The sequence below is a fragment of the Salvelinus alpinus genome, chromosome 21 (assembly GCF_045679555.1).
Source record: "Salvelinus alpinus chromosome 21, SLU_Salpinus.1, whole genome shotgun sequence".
Classification (NCBI taxonomy): Eukaryota; Metazoa; Chordata; class Actinopteri; order Salmoniformes; family Salmonidae; genus Salvelinus; species Salvelinus alpinus.
The window spans coordinates 36,491,228-36,509,354 of NC_092106.1; the positions used below are offsets into that span (position 1 = coordinate 36,491,228).

An 18,127-nucleotide genomic window follows, 5' to 3' on the forward strand; every position below is an offset into this window, starting at 1 on the left:
GCCTCTCAGCATGGAAGATGCCACTGCTCCAAAACCGCCATAAAAAAGCCAGACTACGGTTTGCAACTGCACATGGGGACAAAGATCGTACTTTTTGGAGAAATGTGCTCTGGTCTGATGAAACAAAAATAGAACTGTTTGGCCATAATGACCATCGTTATGTTTGGAGGAAAAGGGGGATGCTTGCAAGCCGAAGAACACCATCCCAAACGTGAAACACAGGGGTGGCAGCATCATGTTGTGGGGGTGCTTTGCTGCAGGAGGGACTGGTGCCCTTAAGAAATAGATGGCTTCATGAGGAAGGACAATTATGTGGATATATTGAAGCAACATCTCAAGACATAAGTCAGGAAGTTAACGCTTGGTCACAAATGTTTGGCAAACCTAATATGGGACATTTTCACTTAGGGGTGTACTCACTTTTGTTGCCAGCGGTTTAGACATGAATGGCTGTGTGTTGAGTTATTTTGAGGGGTAAGCAAATTTACACTGTTATACAAGCTGTACACTCACTACTTTACATTGTAGCAAAGTGTCATTTCTTCAGTGTTGTCACATGAAAAGATATACTCAAATATTTACAAAAATGTGAGTGGTGTACTCACTTTTGTGATATACTGTATATCTATATAATAAATAAATACATACATATATATATATATCTATCTATCTATATATACATGTATATCTATCTATATATTTAATAAATACATAACTATCTATATCTATCTGTCACGCCCTGGCCTTAGTTATCTTTGTTTTCTGTATTATTTTAGTTAGGTCAGGGTGTGACATGGGGAATGTATGTGTTTTTGTATTGTCTTGGGGTTTGTATGTTTAATGGGGCAGTGTCGTGTATAGGTGTTTGTAGGTCTATGGCTGCCTAGATTGGTTCTCAATTAGAGGCAGCTGTTGTTCATTTGTCTCTGATTGAGAGCTATATTTAGGCAGCCATATTCATTGGGTATTTCGTGGGTAATTGTCTATGTCTAAACGTTAGTAGCTTGTGTGTGCACTTTCGTTTTGTAGCTTCACGGTCGTTTGTTGTTTTGTTAGTTTGTAAAGTGTTTCGTTTCGTGTTCATCTTCTTCGTAAATAAAAAGAGGATGTATTTATATCACGCTGTGCCTTGGTCCACTCATTCACCAGAAGACGATCGTGACACTATCTATATAATAAATACATATATATCTATCTATATAATAAATACATATATATATATATATCTATCTATATCTATATAATAAATACATATATCTATCTATCTATATCTATCTATTTAATAAATACATAACTATATCTATATCTATATAATAAATACATATATATATCAGTTTACCTCCGTCGCTCGTGCCTACCCTTATTTATGATATTCATGAAGTTTGGCATGATGACAGAACGTCTGTTCATCCCCCAATCATCTATTCCTTCATCTGTTCATCCCCCAATCCATCTATTCCTTCATCTGTTCATCCCCCAATCCATCTATTCATTTTTTAAATTTATTTTATTTCACCTTTATTTAACCAGGTAGGCAAAAAAAAGGCCATGGTGGCGAAGTAAATACAATATAGCAAGTAAAACACTGGAATGGTTGATTTGCAGTGGAAGAATGTGCAAAGTAGAGATAGAAATAATGGGGTGCAAAGGAGCAAAATAAATGAATAAATAAATACAGTTGTGAAAGAGGTAGTTGTTTGGGCTAAATTATAGATGGGATATGTATAGGTGCAGAAATCTATGAGCTGCTCTGACAGCTGGTGCTTAAAGCTAGTGGGGGAGATGTGTTTCCAGTTTCAGAGATTTTTGTAGTTCGTTCCAGTCATTGGCAGCGGAGAACTGGAAGGAGAGGTGGCCAAAGGAAGAGTTGGTTTTGGGGTGACCAGAGAGATATACCTGCTGGAGCGCGTGCTACAGGTGGGTGCTGCTATGGTGACCAGCGAGCTGAGATAAGGGGGGACTTTACCTAGCAGGGTCTTGTAAATGACCTGGAGCCAGTGGGTTTGGCGACGAGTATGAAGCGAGGGCCAGCCAACGAGAGTGTACAGGTCGCAGTGGTGGGTAGTATATGGGGCTTTCGTGACAAAACGGATGGCACTGTGATAGACTGCATCCAATTTATTGAGTAGGGTATTGGAGGCTATTTTGTAAATGACATCACCGAAGTCGAGGATTGGTAGGATGGTCAGTTTTACAAGGGTATGTTTGGCAGCATGAGTGAAGAATGCTTTGTTGCGTAATAGGAAGCCAATTCCAGATTTAACTTTGGATTGGAGATGTTTGATGTGAGTCTGGAAGAAGAGTTTACAGTCTAACCAGACACCTAGATATTTTTAGTTGTCCACATATTCTAATTCAGAGCCGTCCAGAGTAGTGATGTTGGACAGGCGGGCAGGTGCAGGCAGCGATCGGTTGAAGAGCATGCATTTAGTTTTACTTGTATTTAAGAGCAATTTGAGGCCACGGACGGAGAGTTGTATGGCATTGAAGCTCGCCTGGAGGGTAGTTAACACAGTGTCCAAGGAAGGGCCAGAAGTATACAGAATGGTGTCGTCTGCGTAGAGGTGGATCAGAGACTCAACAGCAGCAAGAGTGACATCATTGATGTATACAGAGAAGAGAGTCGGTCCAAGAATTGAACCCTGTGGCACCCCCATAGAGACTGCCAGAGGCCCGGACAACAGGCCCTCCGATTTGACACACTAAACTCTATCAGAGAAGTAGTTGGTGAACCAGGCGAGGCAATCATTTGAGAAACCAAGGCTGTCGAGTCTGCCGATGAGGATGTGGTGATTGACAGAGTCGAAAGCCTTGGTCAGGTCAATGAATACGGCTGCACAGTATTGTTTCTTATCGATGGCGGTTAAGATATCGTTTAGGACCTTGAGCGTGGCTGAGGTGCACCCATGACCAGCTCTGAAACCAGATTGCATAGCGGAGAAGGTATGGTGGGATTCGAAATGGTCGGTAATCTGTTTGTTGACTTGGCTTTCGAAGACCTTAGAAAGGCAGGGTAGGATAGATATAGGTCTGTAGCAGTTTGGGTCAAGAGTGTCCCCCCCTTTGAAGAGGGGGATGACCGCAGCTGCTTTCCAATCTTTGGGAATCTCAGACGACACGAAAGAGAGGTTGAACAGGCTAGTAATAGGGGTGGCAACAATTTCAGCAGATCATTTTAGAAAGAAAGGGTCTAGATTATTTAGCCCGGCTGATTTGTAGGGGTCCAGATTTTGCAGCTCTTTCAGAACATCAGCTGACTGGATTTGGGAGAAGGAGAAATGGGGAAGGTTTGGGCGAGTAGCTGTGGGGCGTGCAGTGCTGTTGACCGGGGTAGGGGTAGCCAGGTGGAATGCATGGCCAGCCGTAGAAAAATGGTTATTGAAATTCTCAATTATAGTGGATTTGTCGGTGGTGACAGTGTTTCCTATCTTCAGTACAGTGGGCAGCTGGGAGGAGATGTTCTTATTCTCCATGGACTTTACAGTGTCCCAGAACTTTTTTGAGTTTGTGTTGCAGGAAGCAAATTTCTGCTTGAAAAAGCTAGCCTTGCCTTTTCTAACTGCCTGTGTATATTGGTTTCTAGCTTCCCTGAAAATGTGCATATCGCGGGGGCTGTTCGATGCTAATGCAGAACGCCATAGGATGTTTTTGTGTTGGTTAAGGGCAGTCAGGTCTGGATAGAACCAAGGGCTATATCTGTTCCTGGTTCTACATTTCTTGAATGGGGCATGCTTATTTAAGATGGTGAGGAAGGCATTTAAAAAAATTAAAAAAATAACATTCATCTGTTTATCCCCCAATCCATCTATTCATTCATCTGTTCATCCCCCAATCCATCTATTCCTTCATCTGTTCATCCCCCAATCCATCTATTCCTTCATCTGTTCATCCCCCAATCCATCTATTCCTTCATCTGTTCATCCCCCAATCCATCTATTCCTTCATGTATGCATCTTTCCCTCTGTTCTGTCCTTTCACCTATCCAATTCTCAGTTAGCAATACATCTTTGACAGAATACTGAATTCATCTCTTTAAGACTAAAACAGCATCTGAAAATGACATTAAGTTTTAAGGACGGGAAGTGTTTTCTTTCCTTCCTGAATTAACTATTAAGGTAGTTTGCTGATTAATGCATTTCACAGATAGCTACAGACTTCTCTCAGTTTGTCTCTGTAGGACCATATATCCAGGTGCAGCTTCAGGTATTCTACTTTATTACTGTTGTAGAAAACCCTTACATTGACCTGGATTACTGTTGTAGAAAACCCTTACATTTACCTGGATTGCTGTTGTAGAAAACCCTTACATTGACCTGGATTACTGTTGTAGAAAACCCTTACATTGACCTGGATTACTGTTGTAGAAAACCCTTACATTGACCTGGATTACTGTTGTAGAAAACCCTTACATTGACCTGGATTACTGTTGTAGAAAACCCTTACATTGACCTGGATTACTGTTGTAGAAAACCCTTACATTGACCTGGATTACTGTTGTAAAAAACCCTTACATTGACCTGGATTACTGTTGTAGAAAACCCTTACATTGACCTGGATTACTGTTGTAGAAAACCCTTACATTGACCTGTATTACTGTTGTAGAAAACCCTTACATTGACCTGGATTACTGTTGTAAAAAACCCTTACATTGACCTGGATTACAGTTGTAGAAAACCCTTACATTGACCAGGATTACTGTTGTAAAAAACCCTTACATTGACCTGGATTACTGTTGTAGAAAACCCTTACATTGACCTGGATTACTGTTGTAAAAAACCCTTACATTGACCTGGATTACTGTTGTAGAAAACCCTTACATTGACCTGTATTACTGTTGTAGAAAACCCTTACATTGACCTGTATTACTGTTGTAGAAAACCCTTACATTGATTGACCTGGATTACTTTTGTAGAAAACCCTTACATTGACCTGTATTACTGTTGTAGAAAACCCTTACATTGACCTGTATTACTGTTGTAGAAAACCCTTACATTGACCTGGATTACTGTTGTAGAAAACCCTTACATTGACCTGGATTACTGTTGTAGAAAACCCTTACATTGACCTGTATTACTGTCTGTCTTTGTGTTTGCGTCCTAATTGGTTACAAATTAAATATGACTTTACTCTCATGGTTTTAGTTGAAAAAAAACATATCTTTGCTATTTGATGATGCTGGTCTAACTGGTTGGGGCCCAGATATGCTTAGCGGCCTCTACTGGGTAGAAATATGTTCAGATACCACCTTCGCTAGTTGTTCAGTTCTCGGTAGATAGAATTAAGCCGAAAGTGAACATCAAGGTGTCTGCATGTATTTTAAATGTGTAGGGTATGTCGTGTCTTTGGCTATGCCAGATTAATTGCTATGACATGCTATTCTATAAAATAATTTCTCCGTAATTAATATTACCTGATTGAACTAATCATGTAAATATAATTAACTAGAGAGGGACACCACGAAATAATATTTATAGAGCTGTTATCTTCCGAATAAACTCTTAAAGATTTAGTAATATTTTACATCCATAGCAGTCACATTAATCGTCATTTTATTCAGTCTCATCTGAAAGTGGTAAATCCTTGGTTATCTGCAAGAATCCTGGCTAACAAGTTGAATCAGCAATACAAAATTGGGTTTAATTATTTATTTACTAAATACCTAACTAATTACACAGAATCACACATACACAATTAAATCATAACTTGATCACAAATTGCCGTCATAAAGAAAAACGTCCCTAGCGGGCGGAATAGATATGACAGCTTGTTACACAAAGAAAAGGGGCTGAGTTTTAGTGAAAGGGCGGGAGACTGGGACAGGGCCGAAGCTGTGCTATCGTAAATACAGTATCTTATGCATTCTAAATTACCGCCCATTTAGAAAAGGAAAATGCAATAAATATTTTCTCTGAGCTTCGCTTCAGTAGGTTGGTGATAGATGGAAGACCGTATCGCCAACCCGAGTCCTCTGTCCTTTGAAGAATGTCTCTGGTGGTCACTGGATACGTTGGAGTAACGTCGTGTGTAGTAGACGGGATACTCTGACTGTCCTTCCTAACCTACGTTTGTAGCAGCTGTTGCTAACTCAACGGCTAGGAGGTATCACTTCTGTAGTGAATACGAGTTCAAAGTTCATACCATTTACAACCAAAGTCCATGCTGATGTTGGCTTAGTTCTGTAGTTATTATCTGAACCATTCTGACATCGGATCGTCATCCTAAATGTACCCGGAACAGGAAGTTATATTTCTGTCAATGGCTTTTATAGTGGAGGGAGAGGGGTGTGTCTGAAAAGTTTATAACCCATGTCTCTTCACAGGGGCGGGCCCCTGGTTGAGCAGAAGCCAAGCTTATGAAAACCCAAATCTCTCATTTGGAAGCTAAAATGACATTTAATCTCTTCACAAATAATTTCATATTCAAACATTTGAATTAAACAACAATTCCATGTGAATCTGATACCTCTGACGTTTAGACTTTCCACAGTAGAGTTTGTCATTCTATCATTAATTAGAATGTGTCAGAGGGCAACCGAACTGACATAATATACCTTAAGTACCACCGCATATGTTCAGTTGGTCGGATTACCAGAATATAGTTCATTTCCCCCCCAACTTCTGATGTTCTCAGAATCTCTGTTAACCAATGGGTTTTCTTATGTCACATCAGTTATAGTAGGGAGAGAGAAAAAGGGGGAAAGAGGTATTTATGACTGTCATAAACCTACCCCCAGGCCAACGTCATGACAGGTATATACAGTGATGTTCTCCTCTTGGTGGTGTTAGAGTAGTGTAAATACAGTGATGTTCTCCTCTTGGTGGTGTTAGAGTAGTGTAAATACAGTGATGTTCTCCTCTTGGTGGTGTTAGAGTAGTGTATATACTGTGATGTTTTCCTCTTGGTGGTGTGGAGTTGTGGGGACCTTGCTGTTTTTTCATGGTTTATGGCCCCAGTGAGACCCAGTGTTTTATTTGCCTTGTCACCCTGCTGTTGGTCAAACCTAAGACACATAAAACATACCATGGAACAGGGTGTTACAGCAAGGTTTCTCTCTCATCACCACGCGTGTGTTTGTGTTTTGTGTGTGTGTTTTGTGTGTGTGTGTGGCTCAGTTGGTAGAGTAAGGCGCTTGCAATGCCACGGTTGTGGGTTCAATTCCCACAGGGGACCAGTATGAAAACGTATGCTCTCACTACTGTAAGTCGCTTTGGATAAGAGCATCTGCTAAATGACTAAAATGTAAAAAGTGTGGGTGTGGCAGTGAGAGATAGGTATGAAATATGGGGACACGAGGGACACGTCTCTCTGTGTGTGCTCTTTCACCCCTTCATAAACAGCAATATTATTTTAACTCTTATTAAACGCCAGCGAACAGGGATATATATACAGTACCAGTCAAGTTTGGACACACCTACTCATTCAAGGGTTTTTCTGTATTTTCTACATTGTAGAAGAATAGTGAAGACATCAACACCATGAAATAACACATATGGAATCATGTAGTAACCAACAAAGTGTTAAACAAATCCAAATATATTTTATATTTGAGATTCTTCAAAGTAGCCACCCTTTGCCATGACAGCTTTGCACACTCTTGGCATTCTCTGAACCAGCTTCAATCGGTAGTCACCTGGAATGGTTTCAATTAACAGGTGTGGCTTGTAAAAAGTTAATTTGTGGAATTTCTATCCTTCTTAATGCATTTGAGCCAATCAGTTGTGTTGTGACTAGGTAGGTGTGGTATGCAGAAGATAGCCCTATTTGGTAAAAGACCAAGTCCATATTATGGCAAGAACAGCTCGACAAGCAAAGAGAAACGACAGTCCATAATTACTTTACGATATGAAGGTCAGTCAATACGGAACATTTCAAGAACTTTGAAGTTTCAAGTGCAGTCACTAAAACCATCAAGCTCTATGATGAAACTGGCTCTCATGTTGACCGCCACAGGAAAGGAAGACCCAGAGTTACTTACCTCTGCTGCAGAGGATAAGTTCATTAGTGTTACCAGCCTCAGAAATTTCAGCCCAAATAAATGCTTCACAGAGTTCAAGTAACAGACACATCTCAACATCAACTGTTCAGAGGAGACTACGTGAATCAGGCCTTCATGGTCGAATTGCTGCAAAGAAACCACTACTAAAGGACAGCAATAATAAGATGACTTGCTTGGTCCAAGAAAAACGAGCAATGGATATTAGACCATTGGAAATCTGTCCTTTGGTCTGATGAATCCAAATTTGAGATTTTTGGTTCCAACCGCCTTGTCTTTGTGAGATGCAGAGTAGGTGAACGGATGATCTCCGCATGTGTAGTTTCCCCCGTGAAGCATGGAGGAGGATGTGTGATGGTGTGGGGGTGCTTTGCTGGTGACACTGTCAGTGATTGATTTAGAATTCAAGACACACTTAACCAGCATGGCTACATTAACATTCTGCAGTGATATGCCATCCCATCTGGTTTACTCTTAGTGGGACTATCATTTGTTTTTCAACAGGACAATGACCCAACACACCGCCAGGCTGTGTAAGGGCTATTTGATCAAGAAGGAGAGCGATGGAGTGCTGCATCAGATGACCTGGCCTCCACAATCACCGACCTCAACACAATTAAGATGGTTTGGGAAGAGTTGCACCGCAGAGTGAAGGAAAAGCAGCCAACAACTGCTCAACATATGTGGGAACTCCTTCAAGACTGTTGGAAAAGCATTCCTCATGAAGCTGGTTGAGAGAATGCTAAGAATGTGCAAAGCTGTCATCACGGCAACGGGTGGCTACTTTGAAGAATCTCAAATATAAAATATATTTTGGTTTGTTTAACACTTTTTTGGTTACTAGATGATTTCATATGTGTTATTTAATAGGTTTGATGTCTTCACTATTCTTCTACAATGTAGAAAATAGAAAAAGTACATTAAAACCTTGAATGAGTAGGTGTATCCACATAATTGACTGGTACTTAATGCCACTCTAATGAAATCAGGATTCCGAGAAATGACAGATGCGTGCCGTTTCTAATAAGTTTCCCCAGAATGAAACTTAGAAGAAGGGATATCTCACTGCTCCTGCAAACCTCCGATACTGGAATTAGATTTCCCTACATGTACCTTGGCAGCTCTCAGATGTATGGGCTAACAATATGTGTTGTTTTAATTAAAAGAGGGTAATGAGTAGTTAAGGTCTCTGATGAACTGACTGCCTGTACGTTTTTGTCTGCTGGGAAGATGCTGATAATGGGCCGGGATAAGATGTGAGGTCTCTCTCTCTCTTGCCCCCTCCCCTTCTCGGGATGATGAAGTTCGCTTGGACCAACACTCCAGATTCTGTTGGCAGTGTGTAGCGCTCACCTTGTGTGTGTACTCGTGTGGTTTCATGTGCGTGTGTATCTGTACTTTGGTATGAGTTGTGTGTGTATTTTTATCACTCTATCCTTGTCTAAGTTCTCTGTCTTTGTGTACGTGAGTGTCTCTTTCGCTCTATCTTTGGGTGTCTCAGTCTCTCTTTCAGTCTATCGCTAGCTTTGGCTGTCTTTGAGTGTGTTTTTCAGTTGATTTTTCTGTCTGCCTGAACAGAGTCTGAACATAGAGGCGAGTTGGACATTCTGACTCCAGTGTACGCACACACACACACACACACACACACACACACAAAAAGTGGGCATCTCGATGGAAGAGCACAAAGTCTGGGCCTCGCTCTTATTAATGTGCCCGGCAACAAACATAATTGATAGAAAACAGACATTACTAATCCGGCCACGTCTAATCTTTATGGAAAACACCCACCTCCGCTCTGCAGCTAATTTTGCTGCTTCTCTACATCTGCCTCCGGTTCCAACACGACGCAGGCTTCCCTGCTAACGCATGCTCTGGATGTCACTATCTCCCCCTACACACACGTACTTATGCACACACACATGTACTTATGCACACACACACGTACTTATGCACACACAGATGTCGACTCACATGCACTAATGCATGCATTCACACTCCCATTTCCAGAAGCCAACTCAGTGGTGAGATGCAGTGAGTTGCTGGCATGAAAAGAGCATATGAAAGAGAGAGTTTATCTACTCTGTGAATGAACAGCAGAGCAAAGCGAATGGGGGGGAGTGTTAAGTTCACCCCCGCTGTGAAGGACTGTCTGTCTGACCCAGTACTCTACTGTGAGAGTACAGTGAGGGTTGTGGTTTCAGTGGAGTTGTGAACTGGGCCTGGAATTCTCTTTGTGTAGTTTGATATTGTGTCTGTTGTGGAACATTTGTGGATGTGGGTGTTAATGTTGGGGTGATGTCATATTTACTTTGTGACTTTCCTCAGTTACTTACCTTTAAACTTTTTTGTTTACTGCAATAGGCTAAGAGTCACTGTGCTTCATTGGTTCAGCTTTGTTATGACGCGTGTAATAATGTTCTCTTTGTAATCACCAGAGCAGAAATTTTGCCTTTACGAGACATTAAACACCGGTCAACAGGCCAACTGGCAGATATTTGTACTAAAGTGACCTTTGTCTCAACTTGTTTGTTAGCTAAGAAGGGAAGTAAAAGGCTTTGCATGCTTTTAACAAACACACACACACCTCATTGACAGACACACTGACAAACACACCAAGAGCGAGCATCAGAGGGGCATATCTAGACTGAGGTGATATCTAGGGACTTTCTTTGTACCGTTGTTTTGCGCTGCAGAAAAGAGATGGGTTCAGGGGCTCCCTGCCTGTCTCATCTTTCCTCCTCTCCTCCCCGGGGCAGGTGGCAGCCTGTACCAGATGGGCAGAGCAGGTGTGTGGGGGATGAGGAAACATTTCAATATGTAATGAGCTCCACCACCCTACTCTAGGAGAAAAGCAACAAACATCAATATTATTATCCCGCTACAGTATATTATTATATACTGTAGTGTACAGTATATTATTATATACTGTAGTGTTGCAAGGTATTCCGAACCGGGGGTACTTTTTCGATACAAAAAACCCCCGGTTCGGTACTAGAATTTTTGTTATGTTCGGTATTTCTGTCAAATGTGTCTTTCACATGATTGAGAGGATCAAGTCTTTATCAGCACAGCCCCTTTTATAGTGTGGAGAGTAAAGTGGCTGCTCCACTTAGGAATTCATTGCTAGAGCCCCATTAGCTCCGTACTCATGATGCACAGAAGTTAAAACGCTTGAATAATGCTACACGATATGTTGAAACTGTTCGCAAAACAATGTCCATACATGCTAGAACGCTTTCACAATGCAAGATGATACCGGTAGCTTTCAGTTCCCTACCCTAGTGCTTTGTTTGTGATAAAATGCAAACCATAATGCAAAATATCCTGATTTCAAAGCAGATTGTCACCATAAACTTCACATTTTCTCCCTTTGCCACAGAAAACTAATTAACCTCTTCGTCTCCCACCCCTCCCATCTGGTTTATACTATATTAAATAGCCACAAAGTCAAATTCCACGGCCACATTCTGCCTTGTGAATGCTCTCATTACTTTCTTAAACAGACAGCATACAATTTGACAATAGAGGGGATTGCTTCTTCCATGCAAATGTTGTTGATCAGTACAATAAAATATGTTCTCCTAGCAGTTTCCAATACAGTAAGTCCTAAATGTAAGGGACTGTTTTGTCATCTGTAGCCCCATGAAATCAGCTAATACAAGTTTAAAAACTCAATGCACACATTCCTATTGAATAATATGCATCACCTGTATTGTGAATAGACCTAGGCTGCATCTTGATTTACCCAGTTTCTGTCTCTAAAAAAAATATACATAAACGTTTTCACATGTAATGATATTGAACTCAAAAGATTCCCAACGATTTAACAGAGTCGTAGCTGAGTGTGTCTGTCTAGATCAAGTGCCATTATGTGACTTTGGCTGGGACGCCTTGTTTTGTTGTGGTATCGTTTTCATATCTAGTATCGTGATACTTAACCTGGTATCGGTGTCAACATTCTGGTATGGTGACAAGTCTAATATGCTGTATCGGCCTTCACACAGAGAGTGAGAGACTATCAGGCAGTTCAGACATACAGTATGTATAAACACACAAAGACGAGATGTGTTGAAGTTCTTCAGGGATTGAACTTTACCTTCACTCCAACAGCCAGACAGAACATCCCAAAATAATCTTCTTATTGATCAGTCATTACCGTTTGAAAATTGCAGCTCTCCACGTTGGTACAGCTTCAAAGCTGTTTCCTAGGTAACTGTTCTTCTATAGTGTTCTGTCTTTTTCTCTTCTCTGTCAAAGGCCGGCATCTGATCTCAAGGGCTGAATGTGGAGAGAGGGAGGGAGGAACACCAACTCCACACTCTGCCTTGTAGTTACCAGGATCCCTGTCCACGGTGCTGAACTGCCTTGGTGATTGGTCAGAACCCTCTCTATGGTGCTGAACTGGGTGGGTGAATAGTTAGAGCCTTGTCCTCGGTGCTGAACTGTCTTGGTGATTGGTCAGAACCCTCTCTATGGTGCTGAACTGGGTGGGTGAATAGTTAGAGCCTTGTCCACGGTGCTGAACTGTCTTGGTGATTGGTCAGAACCCTCTCTATGGTGCTGAACTGCCTGGCTGATTAGTGAGAACCTGGTCCTCGGTGCTGAACTGGCTGGGTAAATAGTGAATGGCCTACAGGAGGTTTTAGAAAGATGGACTTGTACTTGGTATATGCTCACACAGTAGAGGGGGTTAGAAGTGTTTGTTTGAGCAGTCCATTTTTAAGAACTGCCAAAGAAGAGAAGCAGGCCAGTATGTTGATTGCTGGACCTCCATAGTTTGTTTTTGTTGTTGTTAATTAAAAAGTGATGACGGTGCCTGGATCATAACAAGCATAGCATGCTCAGTATAATTGTGCTATAAAACGGTCAAATAAAAGGCTTTGTTGTGTTGGTAGTCACGCCAGGAAGAAGAGTTCTGCTCTCACACTCCAAGCTTTAGTCTCTGTAGGAGGTCAGCGAAAACATAACTGGGGATTTTAGTGTCAGTATGTTTTTCCCCCGGTATAATGTATTGATAGAACTTCACTGTCGTGTGTCGTGATACTAAACCTGGTATCGGTATCGAAGTCAAAATGAATGTGTGTGTATATATCAGTGTAAGTCTGTGTAATTCAGTGCTTCTGGGGTCTTAATAGATACTGATGAAAGAGACTGATAAACAACGTACCACCTGTATGACTGGAGGAGCCTTCTAGCTTACTATTAGACTGTTGCGTTAAGCCTAACCTGCTAGTGGACTGTTGAGTTTTCGAATCTGGAGGGTGTTGGAAGAATAGGAGATGGACGGACGGACACACGCACGCACACACTTTCTCCTCAGGAGCCTGAGGCCTTCCCTTCATCTAACACGCTCAAGCACATGCGCATTCATTCATTAGTATGCCCTCCAGGGTGTATGGTCCAGTCAGCTGTGTTAGACAGGCCCACTCTGGCACCCCAAACTCACCACTTCTCCTCTATACAGTGCATTAGGAAAGTATTCAGACCCACATTTTGATGCGTACAGCCTTATTCTGAAATGGATTGAATAAAAATATGTTCCTCATCAATCTACACACAATACCTCATAATGACAGTGAAAGCATGTTTTTTTTTTTTTTTTAGCAAATCTATTAAAATTAATAAACAGAAATACCTTATTTACATAAGTATTCAGACTCTTTGCTATGAGACTTGAAATTGAACTTAGGTGCATCCTGTTTCCATTGATCATCCTTGAGCTGTTTCTACAACTTGATTGGAGTCCACCTGTGGTAAATTCAATTGATTGGACATGATTTGGAAAGCCACACACTTGTCATATAAGGTCCCACAGTTGACGTTGCATGTCAGAGAAAAAACCAAGCCTTGAGGTCGAAGGAATTGTCCGTAGAGCTCAGAGACAGGAAGGATTCTGTCGAGGCACAGATCTTGGGAAGGGTACCAAAACATTATGCAGCATTGAAGGTCCCCAAGAACACAGTGGCTTCCATCATTATTAAATGGAAGAAGTTTAGAACCACCAAGATTCTTCCTAAAACTGCCCGCACGGCCAACCTGAGAAATCGGGAAGAAGGGCCTTGGTCAGGAAGGTGACCAAGAACCTGATGGTCACTCTGACAGAGCTCCTCTGTGGAGATGGGAGAACCTTCCAGAAGGACAACCATCTTTGCAGCACTCCACCAATCAGGACTTTATGGCAGAGTGGCCAGACGGAAGCCACTCCTCAGTAAAAGGCACATGACCGCCCACTTGGAGTTTGCCAAAAGGCTCTGACCATGAGAAACAAGATTCTCTGGTCTAATGAAACCAAGATTGAACTCTGGCCTGAATGCCAAGCGTCACATCTGGAGGAAACCTGGCACCATCGGGATGATTTTCAGCGGCAGGGACTGGGAGACTAGTAAGGATCGAGTCAAAGATGAATGGAGCACAAGTACAGAGAGATCCTTGATCCAGAGCTCTCAGGACCTCAGACTGGGGCAAAGGTTCACCTTCCAACAGGACAACGACCCAAAGCACACAGCCAAGACAACACAGGAGTGGCTTCGGGACAAGTCTCAATGTCCTTGAGTGGCCCAACCAGAGCCTGGACTTGAACCCGATCGAACATCTCTGGAAAGACCCGAAAATAGCTGTGCAGCGACTCTCCCCATCCAACCTTACAGAGCTTGAGAGGATCTACAGAGAAGATTGGGAGAAACTCCCCAAATATAGGTGTGCCAAGCTTGTGGTGTCATACCCAAGAAGACTCAATGCTGTAATCGCTGCCCAAGGTGCTTCAACAAAGTACGTAGTAAAGGGTTTGAATACTTATGTACAGTGGGGAGAACAAGTATTTGATACAGTGCCGATTTTGCAGGTTTTCCTACTTACAAAGCATGTAGAGGTCTGTAATTTTTATCATAGGTACACTTCAACTGTGAGAGACGGAATCTAAAACAAAAATCCAGAAAATCACATTGTATGATTTTTAAGTAATTAATTTGCATTTTATTGCATGACATAAGTATTTGATCACCTACCAACCAGTAAGAATTCCGGCTCTCACAGACCTGTTCGTTTTTCTTTAAGAAGCCCTCCTGTTCTCCACTCATTACCTGTATTAACTGCACCTGTTTGAACTCGTTACCTGTATAAAAGACACCTGTCCACACACTCAATCAAACAGACTCCAACCTCTCCACAATGGCCAAGACCAGAGAGCTGTGTAAGGACATCAGGGATCAAATTGTAGACCTGCACAAGGCTGGGATGGGCTACAGGACAATAGGCAAGCAGCTTGGTGAGAAGGCAACAACTGTTGGCGCAATTATTAGAAAATGGAAGAAGTTCAAGATGACGGTCAATCACCCTCGGTCTGGGGCTCCATGCAAGATCTCACCTCGTGGGGCATCAATGATCATGAGGAAGGTGAGGGATCAGCCCAGAACTACACGGCAGGACCTGGTCAATGACCTGAAGAGAGCTGGGACCACAGTCTCAAAGAAAACCAATAGTAACACACTACGCCGTCATGGATTAAAATCCTGCAGTGCACGCAAGGTCCCTCTGCTCAAGCCAGCGCATGTCCAGGACCGTCTGAAGTTTGCCAATGACCATCTGGATTATCCAGAGGAGGAATGGGAGAAGGTCATGTGGTCTGATGAGACAAAAATTTAGTTTTTTGGTCTAAACTCCACTCGCCGTGTTTGGAGGAAGAAGAAGGATGAGTACAACCCCAAGAACACCATCCCAACCGTGAAGCATGGAGGTGGAAACATCATTCTTTGGGGATGCTTTTCTGCAAAGGGGACAGGACGACTGCACCGTATTGAGGGGAGGATGGATGGGGCCATGTATCGCGAGATCTTGGCCAACAACCTCCTTCCCTAAGTAAGAGCATTGAAGATGGGTCATGGCTGGGTCTTCCAGCATGACAACGACCCGAAACACACAGCCAGGGCAACTAAGGAGTGGCTCCGTAAGAAGCATCTCAAGGTCCCGGAGTGGCCTAGCCAGTCTCCAGACCTGAACCCAATAGAAAATCTTTGGAGGGAGCTGAAAGTCCGTATTGCCCAGCGACAGCCCCGAAACCTGAAGGATCTGGAGAAGGTCTGTATGGAGGAGGAGTGGGCCAAAATCCCTGCTGCAGTGTGTGCAAACCTGGTCAAGAACTACAGGAAACGTATGATCTCTGTAATTGCAAACAAAGGTTTCTGTACCAAATATTAAGTTCTGCGTTTCTGATGTATCAAATACTTATGTCATGCAATAAAATGCTAATTAATTACTTAAAAATCATACAATGTGATTTTCTGGATTTTTGTTTTAGATTCCGTCTCTCACAGTTGAAGTGTACCTATGATAAAAATTACAGACCTCTACATGCTTTGTAAGTAGGAAAACCTGCAAAATCGGCAGTGTATCAAATACTTGTTCTCCCCACTGTATATGTGATATTTCAGTTTTTTTATTTGTAATAAATTTGCAAAAATGTCTAAACCTGTTTATGCTTTGTCATTTTGGGGTATTGTGTGTAGATTGATGAGAGGGGAAATAACGATTTATTCAGTTTTAGAATAAGGCTGTAACATAACAAAATCTGGAAAAAGTCAAGGGGTCTGAATACTTTCCGAAGGCACCGTATGTCCTGTGTAATTTAGCTTGATAAATCAATATGGAGGACTAGGATCAAGGCCTTTGACAAGTCTGCCCTAAGTTGAGGTCTATTCAAAGTGTACTAAATTCATCACGCCTGTGGGGATCGGCCTCAAAGCTAGACTTTCATGAGGCTATCACCCTCCACTCCTTACTCGCGCGCAAACACACACAGTCTTGTACAGCTAACCTTGTGGAGAGACACACACACACACACACACACACACACAAAATTAACAGTTTGCGGTTGAAAGCTAATATAGTGCCCTCCCAGTGAGAAAGGGTACATAGAGTATGACACGTACCTGTGTCTGGCTTCTCTAGGCTGTGTGTGGTTGACCTCAGCCTGAACCCTTAGAGACATGCTGATTCATAGGCCATCATTATAGCTTGTTTCAAATGTCTTTCAATCTGTTTCAAACAAGTAGAGAGGTTGAGTTCAGTCCAATAGTCCTGATGGATATCCTCTGTGGTTGAGGGTTCTATTCCAACTGATGTTTGTCGTTGAAGGTTGACAGGGTGTCTGGATTAAAAACCCTCTGGGCATCTTCCCAACACCTGAACCTGACACAGCTGGTAATGACTCAACAAAACAACAATAAAAATAAAAAAGCTTTACAGCAATATGAGAAAATTGTTCCAAAATAGCATGCCGGGCCTGACTCGGACGAAGCTCCGCCTCAGTAGTCTCTGTTCCCTGCATTATTTAGCCTGACGTTTAGAAATGGAGGGTTCCTTTCTCCCGTGTCAGAGTGTTTCTCTCTAGTAGAAAGGTGTCCTTAACTTGATGTCCACGCCTCAGGGGAACCATTTTCCTCCACATTTAGATGTTCTGCTCCTAACCCTCTGGTCATTGATACAGTGCCTTCAGAACATATTCACACCCCTTTAATTCCACATGTTGTTGTGTTACAGCCTTAATTTAAAATTGATAACATTTTAGATTTTTTCCCCCCACTGGCCTACAAAAAATACCCCATAGTGTCAAAATGGAAATGTTTTTTGAAATTTTTACGAATTAATTAAAAATGAAAAGCTGAAATGTCTTCAGTGAATAAGTATTCAACCCCTTTGTTATGGCAAGCCTAAATAAGTTCAGTAGTAACAATGTGCTTAACAAGTCACATAGTAAGTGGTATGGACTCATGCAATAAGTGTTTAACATGATTTTTGAATGACTACCTCATCTCTGTACCTCACATATACAGTTATCTGTAAGGTCCATCAGTCGAGCAGTGCATTTCAAACAGACTCAACCACGAAGACTAGGAAGGTTTTCCAATGCCTCGCAAGGAAGGGCACCTATTGGAAGATGGGTAAATAAAAACAGACATTGAAAATCACTTTGAGCATGGTGAAGTTATTAATTACACTTTGAACGTGTATCAATACACCATTGTCATTAGAAAGATACAGGCGTCCTTCCTAACTCAGTTGCCAGAGATGAAGGAAACCACTCCGGGATTTCACCATGAGGCCAATGGTGACTTTAAAACATTTACAGAGTTTAATGGC

At 42.0% G+C, this 18,127-nt stretch overlaps 1 protein-coding gene across 6 annotated transcripts in view; it reads left to right on the forward strand.

Annotated features, from left to right (window-relative positions):
• slc36a4 (solute carrier family 36 member 4) overlaps window positions 1–18,127 on the forward strand; it is a 224,474-nt gene that overhangs the window by 82,089 nt on the left and 124,258 nt on the right. The window contains exon 12 of one of the 6 annotated variants that reach the window (XM_071357909.1): window positions 8,498–9,172. The exons of the other annotated variants lie outside the window; for them this stretch is intronic. Within the exon in view, the coding sequence (XP_071214010.1) occupies window positions 8,498–8,499 (2 nt within the window). The 3' untranslated portion in view covers window positions 8,500–9,172. Of the gene's footprint in view, window positions 1–8,497; window positions 9,173–18,127 lie in introns of those variants that run through there. 6 annotated transcript variants of the gene reach the window in all.